Source organism: Euwallacea fornicatus, chromosome 3 (assembly GCF_040115645.1).
Source record: "Euwallacea fornicatus isolate EFF26 chromosome 3, ASM4011564v1, whole genome shotgun sequence".
Lineage (NCBI taxonomy): Eukaryota > Metazoa > Arthropoda > Insecta > Coleoptera > Curculionidae > Euwallacea > Euwallacea fornicatus.
The window spans coordinates 4487956-4504898 of NC_089543.1; the positions used below are offsets into that span (position 1 = coordinate 4487956).

General features: G+C 35.4%; 3 protein-coding genes across 4 annotated transcripts; 1 reads left to right on the forward strand and 2 right to left on the reverse strand.

Annotated features, from left to right (window-relative positions):
• Window positions 1-808: 808 nt before the first annotated feature.
• Window positions 809-7724, reverse strand: Cand1 (Cullin-associated and neddylation-dissociated 1). Of its 2 annotated transcripts, none has more exons than XM_066302678.1 (16): window positions 7167-7724; window positions 5842-6011; window positions 5563-5776; window positions 5219-5511; window positions 5004-5166; window positions 4699-4951; window positions 4440-4647; window positions 4080-4389; window positions 3437-4016; window positions 3073-3379; window positions 2574-2769; window positions 2260-2517; window positions 2016-2204; window positions 1269-1512; window positions 1061-1207; window positions 809-1009 (listed from the first exon to the last, which is right to left on the reverse strand). In XM_066302678.1, exons 1-16 carry the CDS (start codon window positions 7206-7208, stop codon window positions 885-887), a joined length of 3699 nt encoding a protein of 1232 aa, XP_066158775.1. In that variant the 5' UTR covers window positions 7209-7724; the 3' UTR covers window positions 809-884. The 2 variants fall into 2 exon arrangements, with proteins under 2 accessions (XP_066158775.1, XP_066158776.1); XM_066302679.1 differs by lacking the exon at window positions 7167-7724 and adding an exon at window positions 6520-6663.
• A 491-nt stretch (window positions 7725-8215) lies between these two features.
• On the forward strand, window positions 8216-14053 carry RSG7 (Regulator of G-protein signaling 7). The gene is made up of 9 exons (XM_066302680.1): window positions 8216-8568; window positions 10012-10202; window positions 10278-10584; window positions 10642-10865; window positions 10990-11198; window positions 11254-11493; window positions 11551-11737; window positions 12353-12445; window positions 12525-14053. Exons 2-9 carry the CDS (start codon window positions 10047-10049, stop codon window positions 12585-12587), a joined length of 1479 nt encoding a protein of 492 aa, XP_066158777.1. The 5' UTR covers window positions 8216-8568; window positions 10012-10046; the 3' UTR covers window positions 12588-14053.
• Window positions 14054-14388: 335 nt separating this feature from the next.
• LOC136350699 (uncharacterized) lies at window positions 14389-16511 on the reverse strand. Its single transcript, XM_066302681.1, has 4 exons — window positions 15586-16511; window positions 15273-15530; window positions 14825-15217; window positions 14389-14770 (listed from the first exon to the last, which is right to left on the reverse strand). Exons 1-4 carry the CDS (start codon window positions 15659-15661, stop codon window positions 14496-14498), a joined length of 1002 nt encoding a protein of 333 aa, XP_066158778.1. The 5' UTR covers window positions 15662-16511; the 3' UTR covers window positions 14389-14495.
• Window positions 16512-16943: the final 432 nt, after the last annotated feature.

Sequence of the window (16943 nt, forward strand, 5' to 3'; positions counted from 1 at the left end):
TCCCATCCTAATTAATTACCTGAGTTAAAATATATTTTAAGACCTGCGTAAGTCCGATTCTCAATTAAATAACAAGGAATGAAGACTTTTACCGCTCGACGCCCCTGTATATGTAGTTGACCTCCTGACACCCTGGCGCCGCTTATCGAAGCGCGCATCTTAACCGTTTGACTGCTGTAGTGCCCGAATAATGCGCCGAACTGGGGGATGAAATATAGCTGCACCACCTGAACTCTCATCACAATTTTCTAACTAGAACTAGAAATGTCGAGGACTGCGATCGAAGAGATGTCAAGGTCAGGAAAGACGAATAAGGCTGGAAACTAGTTCATTGCACTCGATCCTTCGGATTATCCTTATCCTCATTCCGAGAGTCAATAGCCCATTGTGGAAAAGGAATAGTTTAATCAGTCTTAACAAAGACCGGAATCAGCAGTGACGAAGATTTGATTTAACAAGAGATGTTTAAAATTCAGAAATAAATTTAGACGACAATATTGTCAAAGAGAAAGGATAATTACTGTGAATTTAGGGCCAGCCATAGGGTTTGGAATCCTCATAAACTCGACTAGAGAAAATCGGACTTTGGTACTTACCAATGTAAAGGCGCAAATTAAAAAACTATTCCATGCGGTAACATACAAAATCTCTTAGATGCATAGGCTCGACCACAGCAAAGTGGCTCATAATATTCTTTTCCAAATTTCAACGCGCAAACTTCCGTTAAGTGTAAAACACACTTGGATTATGCGCTCTGTTCCCGTTAAAGCTTCCCAGGTAAAATGAGGCTACTCAAAAATAAAACGCATTATACACGATTAAACAGTTTTATTCTAAATTATAAAAAGATACAATTTTGTTTAGTCTTAACGAATCTACATTATTCAACTTTGATCCATAACGAAATCCGAATGCGTAGAAGAATCTTTCTGAATCGATTCATAGATAGGCTGCAAATCTGAAGAGCTTTTGATCTGGTTGACAAAGTCGTTGAGATGTGGATTCTTGTCTAGAATTAATTAATTTAGTCGATACTTTAAAATGAAAGGAAAATTTTTACCCGCGTCAGGGATGCTCAAAAGAGCAGCTACAGCTCGCATAGCAGATCGCTTGAGCTCATCCTGCTTTTCATATTCCTGTTTTACGGAGTTGGCTTTTACCTTCAAAGTTAGGGTTACGCGAAGCGGCTCAATTAACCTATCTAGTCCTAGAAATAATTAAAGCATATGTGTAGGCTTGAGTCGCTTTAGGAAATGCGTAAAACTTACTTTGCAAAACAAATCCTGGACATATCTGCGACAGCCTGGCCACCATCAAATAAGTTAACATTTTTATGTCGTAATGGTCTTTAAGACCGGATTCTACGTGATTAATAAATTCAAAAATGTCTATTTTATCTAGGCATGAATCCAACAATGTGTACATGCATTCAAACGCAGCTTTTCTAATATCTAAACCGTCATCTACGGTGTGTTTGAAAGGGCCCATTTCTACCTCACGAATAAGATCACGCTGCAAGGAAAAAACTATTAGTTATGGCAACCTGATTGTGAGTACTGTATGCTGTTGTGAGCAATTTAATCTAAATACTTTCAACAAAGAGGGAATTAAGTTGCCTCAGTTTTCCCCATAACTTTTCCATATTTGTCCTGTCCAGTAGACACCTATGATTACATGTAAAATGGAACAAGCTTCTAACCGAAGGTTCGTACACGTTTCTCCTATTTTGATTGTATGTTGATTACAAAGAATAAATATTTGTTCACATTTAGAAACTGCAGTAAATTGTTTTTATACGTCAAAGTCAATGATTAATGACCCACTATTGTTTAGGAAAAAAAAGCATGCATTGATGTTACCTGAGCACTAAATTCATTCGATGAAGAAAAAGCTATTTGCAGAATAAATTTTTCAATTAAAGTTTACCATTTAATATTCGCTTCCAAAGATTTTGCTTAATTTTTATTATAAGTTATACAAAACTCAAAGATATTTTATTTACGACTTGAACTTACCTTAATATTAGTCTCATTATACAATTGCGGTAAAATGGTATCCAAAAGATCGCGAATCAAAGATGGCTTATTATGCGCTGCTGAATTAAAAGCCACTAAAGCAACTCTTCGCACATTTAGATCTGGATCTTGGAGCGCATTCAGGAATTCTCCAATGCAATGCCTTAAAAGCGGATCAATCGATGCAGGCTAGGAAAAACATCCTTAAAAATACAATTTTATCCTAAACACCCAACCAGTTTACTTGATCAGAAATGGTGAACTTAACGGCTGTAACCACAGTTGTCCTCATCAAAGGAGAGGGCGAATTAAGAGACCTCTTCAGTTTAGGGAGAAGGTTGGTAGGGTCAATTAAGGTTAATTTACCCAAACATTCAGCCACAACGTTCCTAGTTCCCTCCTCTTGACACTCGCAATGGCAATAAAGTTGAGACCAAATATCTGGCACAAAGGGAAGCAATTGTTGTACACCTTCAGTTGTTTGTGAAAGACATGTTATAACCTGGAAGCACAAGTTAATAGAAACGTTCAAATTAGATTCTCAAACAAAAATATTACTTCTTTAACTGAATGCAGAAGAAGATACTGCCTTTTGGGTTGCTCTTGACTCTCTTTCAAAATAAAAGGCAGATACTCCTGAAGATTTCCGATGCAAATACATCCTAAAGCGTAACTAGCAGCTGATTTTACTTCTTCAGATACAGCACTGAATGAGTTTAAAATAATCTTTATATTAGGAGTTGGAGTCACGTCCCTAAAATAAAAAAGACGTTATGAATGTTTTTTTTTTAGTTTTTTTGCCACATCTAGCACTCTTAAGATTTAAGGAACTTGCATTAAAAGTTTAAAAGTAATCTAAAGATATTTCGTCTCATGTAGGGCAGTATCAAAAAGAATTATTTATAAATATATGTTTACATCTCCTTATTGCTGCACGTAAATTAAAGGAACATATCTTAAACCCTTTTCAAGATACTGCCATGTAACATTTAAAAAACTGATAAAGCAACGATGTGGCAGCATACACTGCTTAATTGAACCAAATTCAAATAATTACATTTTCCGCCCAATTTCCCCCACTACAAGAAGCGCGAATATCTGTTGGGAATCCGACTTTGGGTTATGAATTTCAGCCATAAATTGTGCAATAACTGGACCAGCTTGTGATTGAGAAACCACAGAAATAGCTGCTACACATTTCGCGAGCGAATAAAAAGCCTGTTTATGCAAAGTAGTTGACTGATTTGTCCGTAAATTGGTGATTGGCATAAGCAGCAATCTCAGTAAGTGTTCATAGGAGGCACCATTAAGTTTGCATCTGACTAGAGATTTGAAGAAATCTAACATCGATTGCAGGGCAGTACCTAGAAAATATTTAAACACAAAAGCCTAAAAGAAACAGTAGTGACAGAGATCCTTACCTTGCAAGAGGGGGCTCTTGACAAGAATCATAACTTGTGGCATAATGCCACTATTAATGTCCTGTAGCGCCTTGGCATGATATATTGCTATTGAGTTTAAAATAACTAAAGTCCATTGAGCAATATGAAGATCTGACTCATCTAGCAATGGAGGAACTTCTGCAATAATGGGTTGAAGTAACTGAACTGTCATCTTCTTATGATAGTTCTTAGTTAGGCAATCTATCAGCTGAAGGGTGCTTAACTTAAGAGCTCTTTGGTTTTTCCTTAGGAACAACGCCAAAATTGGCATCGCTTCTGGCAAAATTGGCAATTCGATGCCCAGTGGTGAGCTGGCAATTTTTTTCAATGCTTTTACTGCGGTCAGTCGCGTTATTTCATTTTTAAGCCTGTCTAAAAATAAGGGCAAGCAATAGGGCAACTCTCCCTTAAGTTGGTCGCCCAAGTTACAAATAACTTGTCCCATAGTAGATATTGCTTTTTCCTTCACTTCCTGGTCAATGTCAGATGCTTTAAGTCTTATTAATGTACAGGTATAAATGTCTCTCGTGTAGGGCGTGAAGTCGAAACCTGTGTGAACCTATAAAGGGATCAAAACCTAAACCCCTTCAACAAAACAGCTAGAAAAACCTGGGTTATGTACCTGCATTGGTCTGATAACTTTAACGAGTTCCTGCAATACGCCAAGTGCTTCCGCCGTAATTTTATAGAAAGGATCTCCCACTGCAACGATTACCGGCTGTAAAATTGTATCGATATACGGATGAAACACTGTTGGAGGATGAGTGGTAAGCACGCAATAAAGAAATGATAAGGAGTCGATTTTCATATTGCTGCTGGCGTTCTTTTCACTTAACGAGTAAAGAATTCCTGGGATTAAGTCTCCAATATGCGAGCCTAAAGCCCCAGGTAAAACAAAACACACTTCTTTGAGGAGTTGGAAGCAGTCTTGCCTAAAATTTTCTAAAATGTTCACTAGACTTTTAGGAAAATTGAATAATACCTTGTTTTCATGCTTTTCTCTCTCATCTGAAGTTGAACACCTCTGACAAGCAGTGCAATCTGGCCTTGCAACAATGACATAGGAGTTTCCTCCTCATCATCCATAATCATTGCATTTGGATCTAAATTTACATTAACAGTTGACTTTGTTTGCCTTAGTAAAGCTATATAAGCATGAAATATGTCAGATTTCACATTTTCCTCCCTCTCTACAATAAAAAATTATTAATATTGCTCCTCAAGATAAAATTCATAATCACCTTTAAATCTGGCAATCAGTGCTGGTGACAAGACCTTGTAGAACTCAGCCAATAATTCATGACGAGTAGTTATAATTGCTTCCAAACATTTAGCAGCAGACCTGCGAACTTTCCAACTCATATCATCATCGTCGCTGTATTCATCATTCTCCTCATCATCTTCGTCCTCCTCTGCTTCAAGAGTGCCCGCATTATCGTCATCGTAATTATAATTGGGATCAAACGTCATGTATTGAAGACATAACTCAGTTATCTAACAAATTCTTGACGATTATACCAAAGCGACCGAACTAGAAACTTTGTACCTTAGGTATATTTGGTGTGATTTCTTTTGGACATCTATTCACAAAGCTTTCAAAAGCTTGTAGGCAATATTCTCTCAGTTCTTCGTCATCGACGTTACATCGCTGCAGAATTATTGGAACAAATTTCTCTATGTGTTCTCCAAATTTATGGCCTGATTGACGACTAAAACTTAGTTTGTAAAAATTCTATTAACCCATAACTGAACGAAACTTACCATACTGCAGCCACACATTGAATATAAGTACGGGATTGTGAATTAGCATTATTTGATTGTAAACCATCATGCAAATGATCAATCAATTTATTATACAAGGTGTTATTGCATGAAAGGACCAGATTACTCAAAGCACTAATTGTTCGTTTTCTAACCGCCTGGCGTTGAGATTCTAACTGAGGTAGCAAGGCTGCTAATATTGACTGATGAAATGATTGTAATAACGGCCCAAAGCGCAATAGTAAATCAGCTATAATATCTAGAGCTTCAAGTTGAACTGACACGTCCTCTTGCTATGAAATTCATTATAAGAAATGCAAAGATTATGAAGTTACAAAATTTACCCGTTCAATTGCTGTAGTTAATCTACCAGTAATTCTCTTACAAATTGCTCCAGACATTCCCATGAGAGATTGAGGCAACTCTGCTATTACAGTTTTTAATCCTATGCTAGAAATATCACGCAATTGTTCTTTGTCTGACACCATATTAATACACAGAGCTTCAACTATGGTATCAACTTGATATTCTTTAACTTTGTTTATGAGAGGACCCAAACTAAAATTTATCAAATTTTTTTAGAATATCTTCTTACCAAAATATAAAATATTGATTAAACTTACCACTTAACAGCTAAATTCTGAACCTCTCCATTCTTGTCTTCAAGTAACTTCAAAAGCATTCTTACGACCTTACGTTCAGAATCATCATCAAGCTTGATGCTATCCTTTTGCAGCTCTGTCATCAAGTCATTGGTTGCCATAAATCGAAAGTCTTTATCTGATGATTGCATCTAGGAAAAAGCCATTACATTTTTCAGTTTTAAGGAATGATAATGCGAAAAATAGATTTCTTGAATGTAGGTTTTCTGAGAGGAAAACATTTGCAACAAAACTTGTTAGAAAAGGTCAGAGGAAATATAAATGGGGTAGTCTGGCTTCTGCAGTTAAGATAAAAGGGGAAAGATAGTAGAGGCCAGATTTGGGCTAGGTGTGATACTTGCCTATAACATTACTACATAAATAGAGATCTAAAAATATCTGGTATTGTTCAATTAATAAACCCAGTTGGTGGTATTTCTAGTAAAACCTAAAGCCAATTATAAACCTCAAATAAGTATGTATGTCAAAAAACACAAGACTGGGTATTTTTTAAGTATAAAATACATCCTAGGAAAGTTTGGGTATAAAGCATCCTAAGGGTCAGTATTAATGAGATTGATCTGTACTTGTTTAATCCTCAATAGATGAATGATGAAAAAAAATTCTATTTCGATAAAATAGATTAAAATAAGTACCTACATGATCAAGAAAATCCTTCAATACAAACATGTTCTAAAGGACCTAGAACATCAAATATAAAAATCAATTGTTTTGATGTTTAAGACACTTTATTTAGAATACAATTTAACTTCTTGAATTTTATCTAGCACAACACAAAATAAAGTTTTGCCAATGTCACCTTGGCATATTTACCATACATTATATCATAGATATGCCAAAGCATATAATTATATATATAACTATACATATATAAGAATAGGTCACAATAATCTCTTTAAGACCTTACAGGAAGAGCAAGAATCTCATAAAAGTATTATCATCAACTAAACTTTCAATAGGTGCTGATGCACAAGGAAAACATTTTGGAGATATCAACCTATTTTTTACTAAACTCTAATAAATAATTGTTGATTTGAAGTCAACAACTGACTGATAGGACCAAGTGAACAAAAGAACAAGATTTGAAAACGGTTGGACAAACATACAGATATAATTGCAATGACAAGAACTAGATTTTAAAAAAATCATAGTAAAGAAATGAATGTCAAAAAGGCCTTGATTAAGTGTAGGCAAATTGGGATTCTTATGAATGATCTTGATACTCAATGATAGGGATCCATACATTATAATAATGCATTTGAATACATACTACAAATATTACTCACCTTTTCCAAAAGGTTGGCAATTTGGTAGGATACACTAGCCATGATTGAAGCTATTGAATCCTAATTACAGCGACAAAAACTAAATTCTTGAGAGATATTATTTAGCAGAATTTTAGTATATAAATACAATTTAAATACAAAATGTGGGGTTAAGTGTTATGTATGTGAATTATCATATTTAGCATTCGCAGTTTTGTACCTATTATATATAAATAAACGAAAAATATACAATTAGCTTGCGAATTAGTATAAGTTACCCATTATTTAAGAAGAAAAAACTCGAATTTCAGGATAATTATACCGAAAATACAAATATTTAAAGCCTACAAAACCCACAATTAAAAATTCAATTCAATCAAACAACTCCTAGGTTCAGTGTTCACTGTCAATGATAGTGTTCAGTCAAATCAGTGATGGTAACCTTTTCAACTTAAAACTCCCTACAGAAAGATCAGATGTCCCTACAATATCCCTAATATTTAATAAAAATTTCCCTACAAATTAGATGCTCTGAGTATTCTAATATCAATTTTTGTTAAATGAACGTTCAGACATTACTTTCACATTACATTTTACATTTTTTTTAATTTGACACAAATTTGGAATATTCTTGATATTATGGTGAAGGACAAGGATAAAATTATAATGAAAACTAGCTTAAAAAGGAGTTGAAAACCAGAGTTGCTACACAACTACACTTTACACATATATCATCTAATTACTTTTAAGGTGTGAAACCAGTTCATACATAAAAATTGTAGTACTTCTCACCTAGCACCAAAATTATAGGCAAATTTATATTGTAATATTTCGAACTTCAAATAGTAAACAGAAGATGGCGTTGCGGATCAGAACTAAAAAGTTTTCATTGAAAGTACTTTAGCTGAAGTGATGAACTAAATTTTAAAGTTTATTGGTTCAGGAATTAAAACTATCATTATTGATAAAACTTCACAATGATGAAGATGAAAGTCCCTTTTTCTCCTCTGACTGTGGATGGTCAGAGACCGGGTATATGATAGTGACAGTGACACTGACAACCAGGTGAAAGCGGGTGGGTGGGAAGGGTGAAGGGAAGAGGATTGAAATGAAAGGGACCGAAAAGGGTCAGAGGGTGGAATTTGGGGGTTTTTGGGGTGGAAGAGGCAAGGAGGAAGACGAAAGGAGATTGGCTGGCAGCTGAAGCCGAAGCGCTGAAGCTGAAGTCAACGACTAAATTTTCGTCCCGAACAAACTCCACTCTTTTAAACGCTGTATATAGATTATTTTAGCTTGTAACTCAAATAATGTGTTAAACATGTCTACACTTTTGAAAAACCGTAAATTTGTTTCTGCACAGTATTACCGTCATGCCGAGACATAATCGTCTCTTTGCAGGGCTGCTGGGACAGTTCTTAGCCAGGTATATTCATCTTTATTTGCATTTCTTTAGATGGCCATGCATTGAATCAAAACAGCCTTAAACCTTCTCTAGCTGATATTCCCTAGATATGAGTCAGTAGACAACACTAGAACCCACAGAACCTCTCCCCCCCCCCCTAGATATTGCTTTCATTAGCGTAGTTTAAGCTTTTCTAATTAAAAGAAATAAATGTGAATGCTACAATAAGACTTTATCATTATTGAAGAATGATATGAAGAAACTTTCCTATCAACAACTTTCTTTAAGTGCTTTACAAGTTATATTCCACAACTATAGTAAAAAATAGGGCATTAGTATAGGCATTTGCCTCATAGGCTGTCTTTTTGAGGACACCTTTTGGCTTGTTTTATGTAATTGATTTAGCTTATGGGTGTCACAATTTGCTTTGATTGAACTCGGGTACATACATATTCAATCTAAAAGAAAGATGTTTTGATATGTTGCACATTAACTCTAAAATGTTACTCGTTAATGTCATAATTTTAAATGAAAATTTGTGAAAATAATAGCATAAGAGTGACCAAAAGTATGAAAGTTGACGGAAACGTTAATTAACCTACTACATATACATGCAGCTTTGAAAGTGGTTTGACAAATTTCAGAAAAAGCTTTTCTGAGATTTTTTTATAAGGCAAATCTTTTTGGTATAATACATTAATCTAAGTAAACATACTGATAATATGAAAAATATTCAAAAATAATGCAACTCGTTATATACAAGGGATTCTGTAGGTAGATGGCCAATTTTCAGCTGAAAATGTATTATGCATGTACATATGGCCAAAACATTTGTTTACTTATTGCAACAACCTAATGCCAAATTGGAATAATATTAACAGTACCAGTGGTTTCCAGCAGTTTTGGACCTTGTAAGAATAGAAAAAATTTTAAAAAATATAACTGGGCAAAATATAAAGCCTAAACAGCTGATTATCAATGTTCACAAAGATTGTAAACAGAGTAACTGTAAATTAACTCTGTTTTCAATACCTGGACATTGATATCTAGTGGAAAACGTGCTTACATGGGTCTTTATTTTAATCAATAAATTATATACTCAGCTAGTTTTCATACTATATCACATGTCCAAGCTATTTAAATGAAGTTTTAATTGTCCTTCCTTAGTCCTTTTTTTCATTTATTACTGGGCTTATATAATTTCTCTTTTGAGTCAGTTTTCTATTTTTCTGTATTTTTTCTCCCAATATGTACTTAAGTATGTTTTAATCGGAAATTTGCGTGTTGCACACTACTACCTGCATGTCTTATTTTTACTACAAATTTTACTATATTCTTAATCACTTAAATAAATTGAGATCCTATTTTATTCAATAAATACTATAGATTCTAGGCGATCACTAGTTGTATGGGAACTATAGAATTTTTCATTTCTAATGCGTACCTGGGTATATTACCTTGCAGAAAATGGAGGAAATAACTCCTTCACTAAATCTAAAATGGTAACGATGAACTCAGATAAGGCTGCTATCAAACGCAAGCCAGACCCTTCAACTTCAGGTTGCAGCATTCAACCGGTCATCAATGAAAATACTAATGCGTTGCAACAGCCTTATATTTCTGACGAGTCTTCAAATTTTTTGTTGTACAAAAAGGTAGGAATTTCCTCAACTCTTCAAAAATAAAGGGTCTGACAAAGATTTACAACCCGCCTCATGCCAATATTCCAGATGGAAAAAATCATTGAAAAAATGCAAGATGAGACGAGCGGGGTATCTGTGCGCACAGTAAAGTCTTTCATGACCAAAATTCCTTCCGTTTTTACCGGTGCGGATCTGATAACTTGGATGATGAAGAACCTGGATTTGGAGGATCAACAAGAAGCCATGCATTTGGCCCATTTGATAGCTGCCCACGGCTATTTCTTCCCCATCGACGACCACATGCTTACAGTCAAAAATGATGGAACTTTTTATAGATTCCAAACTCCGTATTTTTGGCCGTCTAATTGCTGGGAACCTGAGAACACTGATTACGGTATACATTGTTCAATGCTTTCCTGCCTAGGTTTGAAAGCATTGTTATTGGTTTTAGCCGTTTATCTTTGCAAGAGGACAATGCAAAATAAAACTAGGCTAGAGCTAGCTGATTATGAAGCCGAAAACCTAGCGAGGTTACAAAAAATGTTCTCAAGGAAATGGGAGTTTATTTTTATGCAAGCCGAGGCACAAAGCAAAGTTGATAAGAAACGTGACAAATTGGAGAGAAAAGTTCTTGACAGCCAGGAAAGAGCTTTTTGGGACGTCCATAGACCAATGGTAGGTATGCCCGTAAGCCTGCAGAGCGGGTGTCCGTGGAAACATACTAAAGGTGTATGCTTGGCAATTGCTTGTGCAACATTAAAATTACCCATGACTTTTTCATTGATTGAATTTATTCAAGCCTGGATGTGTAAATACGACAGAAGTCGACATCAAGAAGGCCTGCCAAATGAATAAACCCAGTAAAGGAAAAATTGGGGCACCTAAATTATCACCTTCAACTGCGAGCTTTCAGCCTAAAGTATCTGAGGAGTCTCTTAGGAAACAAATCGAATTATTAAAATGTCAGCTAGAGAGGCGAAATATAAAAGTTTCTAAAGCTGCGGATTCGTATGTATTTCGCGAGGCTATTCTATGGTCTGACCTTGTCTAATTATCTTTATAGGTTTGTTGCCTACTATGAGCAATATTTAGAGTACGACCCATTGTTTACCCCTCCTGAATATCCCAATCCTTGGATATATGATAGCACTGAGATGTGGGAACAAGAGAAAATAGCAAAAGACATATCAGTTCGACGTGTACGAAGGTGGGCTTTCAGCTTACAAGAATTGTTAGCGGACCCTGTAGGAAGAGAACATTTTGAGAAGTTCCTTGATAAAGAATTTAGCGGAGAAAACCTCAAGTGAGTTAATGCAAGACAATGTTTCGTACTGTTTGAAGCATAAATGCGTGAAATCAGATTTTGGGAGGCAGCGCAAGAACTGAAGACGTTACCGCAAAGCCAAGTCCAGAAAAAAGTTAAGGAAATTTGGGATTACTTTTTAGCCCCCGATGCCAAATGCCCTATAAACGTTGATTCTCATTCTTATGAGATAACCAAGAAGAATATGGAAGCTCCGGACCGATGGTCGTTTGACAATGCTGCGGTAAGTATCTATTTTTGCACTATACAAAAATTGTGGCGAAACATGGAATAGGGTTCAGACAATATCGCTAGCTCCATTACATATAACCGCTTGAATTTTAGAGGTAATTTTAAAATAAAAAGGTGCTTAGTTTATACTCATTTCGACGATTTTATGAGAGTTGCAGCTGCATTTTTAAAGGAACGCTTATTAACATTGATATACCCAAAAACCTTAAATCCAAGAGTGTTTTCTGCTTTTTGAAGTATCATGGTTACGTTCATTTCCCCTTAATCAAGAATCCTAAATAAATAATCTCCTTTTTCCACGAAACGGCATTTGGCTGCATTGGTGGTAAATCTATTTTTACGCAGATGGCGAAAAACTTATTTAAGATATTGAAGATGTCCTAGGAAATTATCGACACCAAAGACCTTTGTTCACTACTCACTATTTATTTCATTCGAAAAATAACGCGCAATAACCTGGTTATCGAAATCTAATACACAGATACCTTCTATGTTTATGGTTTTGTGTGTTAGCGTCCGCTCTTCAAATAAGTACCAAAGTTGATGAAAAGTGATTTGGCTCTTGATTGAGCGTGTTCAGACGACACATTTATCTTGTCGTTTTCAGGCCCATGTTTATCATCTTATGAAAAGTGATAGCTATTCCAGATACTTGAGGTCTGAAATGTATAAAGATTTCTTAAACGGGTCTAAGAAAAAGGTGAGTACAAGTAGGAAAATCATCAAAATACACATCTTTGAAACAATGTTTTTATGAGTCTCTTTTGTATTTCATGCAGACATCCGTTAAAGGAATTCGCTCAATAGTATCATTTTCTGGAAGGAAAGACAACCTAACGTAGGAAAAACGCGTATTATTGTTATGTAATCAAATTAACTAGTTAGAGACCGAGCGAAAACTAGCGACAATACAGTATTTTACTGACTTTAAATTTATGGAATCAGTTGTGTGACTCTAAAGCATGCAAAACAATTAAGGATTTTTGAGTTCCGCGTAAGCATTTCAGTCGCCAGTTTTGACCATTGGTTCTCAGCATTATAGTGGCGTAATTTGACCATTTATTGTTGGTTAATTCAGCCACTGCGCCACTAAACGCGCATTTTTGTTGCCAGGCAGTTCTGGGTTAGCACTGCCAAAAAAATAGAAACCTTGTACTTTGCACAATGTACCGCTAGCTTGGTGTGGTTAACAATTTTTGCCCGTCAACACCCACACATTTAGGACAGTTAAGTAACTTTTCAGTAGTTCGCTTTACATTCTAACTAATTGACAGTTGAAAGCAACATCTCTGTGTTGTTACTGAAGACACATGAGAAGCAATAAAACCAAATCGGCTGAAAGTTGATTTTCCCGCGCTCTTTCTGGGGAAGTGTCCGCAATCAAGGCCATTAAAGGTAATATCCGCGTCATTTCAACGTTTTTAATTAAGTTTCTCTTAATAACATTTCAAAGTACCCTTTGCATGGCTTTAATTTTGGATACTTACTTATCCCATGCATGGGTACATATTTTAAGATAGTGCTTCGTTGTAAATAGTCAGATGAATGATTTTAGTATACGTACTTAAGTCTATAGTGAAAACATCACTTGTATTTTTTTAACACGTTTTAACAGGGACTCTTTGTAGGTGATTGTTTTCTTCATGTAAATACTTCCTACGTATTAAAACATAAAATAGAGAGCAATAGCTTAAAAAAGTACCGATTAAGAGTGTAAATCACCATATCTGTTACACTAGTTTTAAAGCATTTTAATTTATTTATTTCCATCAAAAGTTGGTGTTAGTGCAGGTTAACTTAGGAATTTTCAAGCCAATGAGACATCAAACCTTAATTGAAGAGCCGCTCTTCATTACTGTTATTGGTTTGGCAATAATTATTTAGGTACAGGTTTACTTAGGAAAACTACCTGTAAACAGTTAAAAAAGGATTCATTTTTGGTTCGACCGCATCTACATATCCTCTCTCGGATGAAAGAGATTGTTCCATGGCTTTTTGTGTTAAGATTTCGAGACGTGGTGCACTAGTCAGCTTGTACCTACTATTAGACCTTTATATCGTATCATTTCCAACTAGTCTGAATAGCAATATTACTGTAATTGTTACGTTAATATTTAAAAGAGGTCCCTTTCGAATGGTTTGTGATGGGAAGTCATAGTGTTAAAAAGTTAGTCTCCTTTTTCTTTCATCCATACGAGATTATATGAACATTAGCTAGCTTTAACAACGTATACTTTAGTTACTGATAGGAGTAAATACTGTAGAAAATTGTCCATAATTCCTAGAAATGAAGTCTTATGAACGTTAACTGTGTTTTAATTCTGTAAGTATGGAAGTTATTCAAAATTTGCGAAATCCTGATCTGTATTTTATGTGTTAATGCGCTTGTCATGGCCTTGAAATTCTTACGAGGTTCCTGATTTTGGCCTTCACTGATAGATGGCATCAAATTTTATATAGGTGCCTACCAAACGAGTATTATATTTCGAAGCAAATAATACCAGTTATTGCAAATTTTAAAAGATGGCGCTAAAATACCGTAGTAATCAATAGATTTTCATTTGAATGATTATTTCCGTGACCTACAAATATTCTATAAGGATCTTGAATAATGCCTCAGCTTCCTGTTGAACTGCAATATGATTATACTAGATAACAAAAATGTATTAATCTTTTTTACATATCACACAATATCCACAATAAATAAATAAATAAATAAATAAGATAAATAAATAACTTAATATCTTTGACTATCTCTCTTCGCTGCTCTCTCCACTGTCAACTGCCCCTTCTACAGTGTCAACCACAGCATCATTAATGTCATCGAACACGTCGTTTTCCTCACTTTTATTTTCAATCTTTTTTGTTGAAGTTTCTTCCGTTACTGTAGTGCTTTCAATAATTTTGTCCTGGTTGTCCGAAGCTGTTGAAGTAGGGGCTTTACTAGTAGTACTAGGCTTTCTCCTTTTAGGTTTAGCCGTAGTCACTCGCTTAGGAGCATTTTTCTTCTTTTTTCTCTTGTTCTCTATGAAAATACCATTGGTAAAAACAAAAAGTAGTTTCCATATTTCATACTTACGAGTAGGTGTTTCAACGCTTTCTTCATCGTCGTCATCATCAGATACCAATTCTTCATCACTATCATCTTCTAAAACATCATCATCATCATCATCCTCGTCATAATCGTAATCATTGTCATCATCGTCATCGTCATCATCGTCGTCGTCATCGTCATCATCACTGTCCTCATCCTCAACCACAGGCAACGGTTGAGCAGGCTCAAGTTTTAAGCCTTCAGGTCCAAATCTGAAGCAAGATAACCTCATTGCGGCCTCAATCTCTTCAGCTGACCGCAACTCTAGGCCAAGGCAGGCGTTGAAGTTTTCCTCCTTTCGGCCAATATTGTAAACTCTCCCACAGAATTTGGATATTCTCCCGGGTAGAGGCAAACAAATCGGATCAGGGTTTCTTCCTATCAAAAATTTTATTTGTTGGAAATATTGCCGTTTGAAAGTTCTTCCTTTTACCGGACACGGTGGTGTTAGTGAGCACTCGGTCTGCAACGCTCATGGATATAGCCAACTTGTCTCCATTAAGGTATTGCAGAGTGGCACATCCAGGACCCTTTAAGGCCACCAATGGTATGTTAAAGTCCCGGCAACAGTTGCAGGTAACAGCGGAGCAGTTGCAATATTTATTGGCCGGGGATTCCTGTCTCTGTTTGTGGTTTTTAACGCGCCGATTCAATTTTAGAGCTTTGCGCGGTTTGTGGACATGGTGCTTGTCTATAAATAATAGTTATGTTTGGAAGATTATGGTAAGTATTGCTAGAGAAGTTACCTATTACAGCTGCAGAAGCAGCGAAAGCTAGAAGAATGAAGACTAGCAGTAATTCGATGATGAATGTCAGTTTCATGTTGTTTCGATTATTTTCGGGAGTGTCTGGCTATTCTAAGGAAGAACATATTATTAGTCGGTATATGTTAGTATAGTATTGTGTCAACAACCGCATTGTGCATACAGGGTGTCAGAAATTTTCGTATACAGTAAATATTTCAATAGCATAAATTGAAAATATTTTTAAATATACAGGGTGGCGTTTATTAGTTACTCTGCAATATTACCAAACTGGCTTTATCTTCCCGTATCTTAAAACGTGCGAAAATGACCCAGGGCAAATTCCTATAACTTTTGTATTTAAGCTTTTCATGAATTTTAAATAAGTTTTGAGATATGCAAATACTTCATGTAAACAAAAATCTGGGACACCATGTATAGAGGAACGGATTAATATACGCATTTCAATTAAATTTTGACCTAGACGATAGAAGCTGTAAATGTAGTGTTGCAAACAGCATATTTTAAACTTAGTAAGAGTTATACAAAGTGTCCCAAAAAATACATTCCTAATGATTAAAGATGTTTTTTGACATAATGAGACATCAATAAATATTATTGTGTATTGTATTTGTATTCTTTGAGGGATTATAAGCATCTTAATTTAATAATGATTAATGTAAATAATAATTTTTATATCTATTTTTTTGATTTCGTCAATATTTCCAGGGAAGGAACGACTAGCGTTTACGGGACGCAAAATTGCAAAAGTTTTCAATTTTTTTCTAACGCCTAATTGCCTTTCTGTTTCTTAATTAAGCCGTCAGCAAAGCATTAAATTTGTTAAATGTAACACCTGTAGCTCAGATTCAACAATGTAAATTTTTCCAACTCATGCAGACCCAGTTACATACAAACAATTTTATCGGCCTAATCGAGTGAATAATCAACAAACCGACGTCTTCATATACAAAAATGAATAACTTTCCACTTTCTTCACACACGTATGAGTACTCACTTGTTAACAATCGACGATTGGTCTTACCGTACTTTTCTCGAACCGGAACCGCATCGGTCTGATCGAAATACCTCCCGGAGCATGAGTCTTCGCGGAAGAAAGTGAACGCGAAGAAAGGTGGGGAAGTGAATGTCGGTCAGACGACACCGTACCAAATTAGTCAATGTTAGACTTTATTTACAAGAAACGGAATAAGTTTTGGTAAAAGAGGTCGGAAATGATGGAGGAATATTAATGGTGGGCGAAAAGATCCGAACCAGTCATAAGGTGCTTTTGGAGATATGGGTACCTTATTGGTATGCCTATTTGATTTACGGTTTTCAGTTTGAATTCTCATATGGAA

Bases quoted from the DNA above. Each gene is read 5' to 3' on its own strand.
- Cand1 (XM_066302678.1), bottom strand. From the start codon at position 7,208: ATGGCTAGTGTATCCTACCAAATTGCCAACCTTTTGGAAAAG. The intron at 4,017-4,079 runs GTACATAACCCA...ATCCCTTTATAG, and splicing joins AAGTTATCAGACCAATGCAG to GTTCACACAGGTTTCGACTT. The intron at 2,205-2,259 runs GTAAACTGGTTG...TGTTTTTCCTAG, and splicing joins AGTTCACCATTTCTGATCAA to CCTGCATCGATTGATCCGCT.
- RSG7 (XM_066302680.1), top strand. From the start codon at position 10,047: ATGGTAACGATGAACTCAGATAAGGCTGCTATCAAACGCAAGCCAGAC. The intron at 10,585-10,641 runs GTATACATTGTT...TATTGGTTTTAG, and splicing joins ACCTGAGAACACTGATTACG to CCGTTTATCTTTGCAAGAGG. The intron at 11,494-11,550 runs GTGAGTTAATGC...GCGTGAAATCAG, and splicing joins TTTAGCGGAGAAAACCTCAA to ATTTTGGGAGGCAGCGCAAG.
- LOC136350699 (XM_066302681.1), bottom strand. From the start codon at position 15,661: ATGAAACTGACATTCATCATCGAATTACTGCTAGTCTTCATTCTTCTA. The intron at 15,531-15,585 runs GTAACTTCTCTA...TATTATTTATAG, and splicing joins TGCTTCTGCAGCTGTAATAG to ACAAGCACCATGTCCACAAA. The intron at 15,218-15,272 runs GTAAAAGGAAGA...AATTTTTGATAG, and splicing joins CACTAACACCACCGTGTCCG to GAAGAAACCCTGATCCGATT.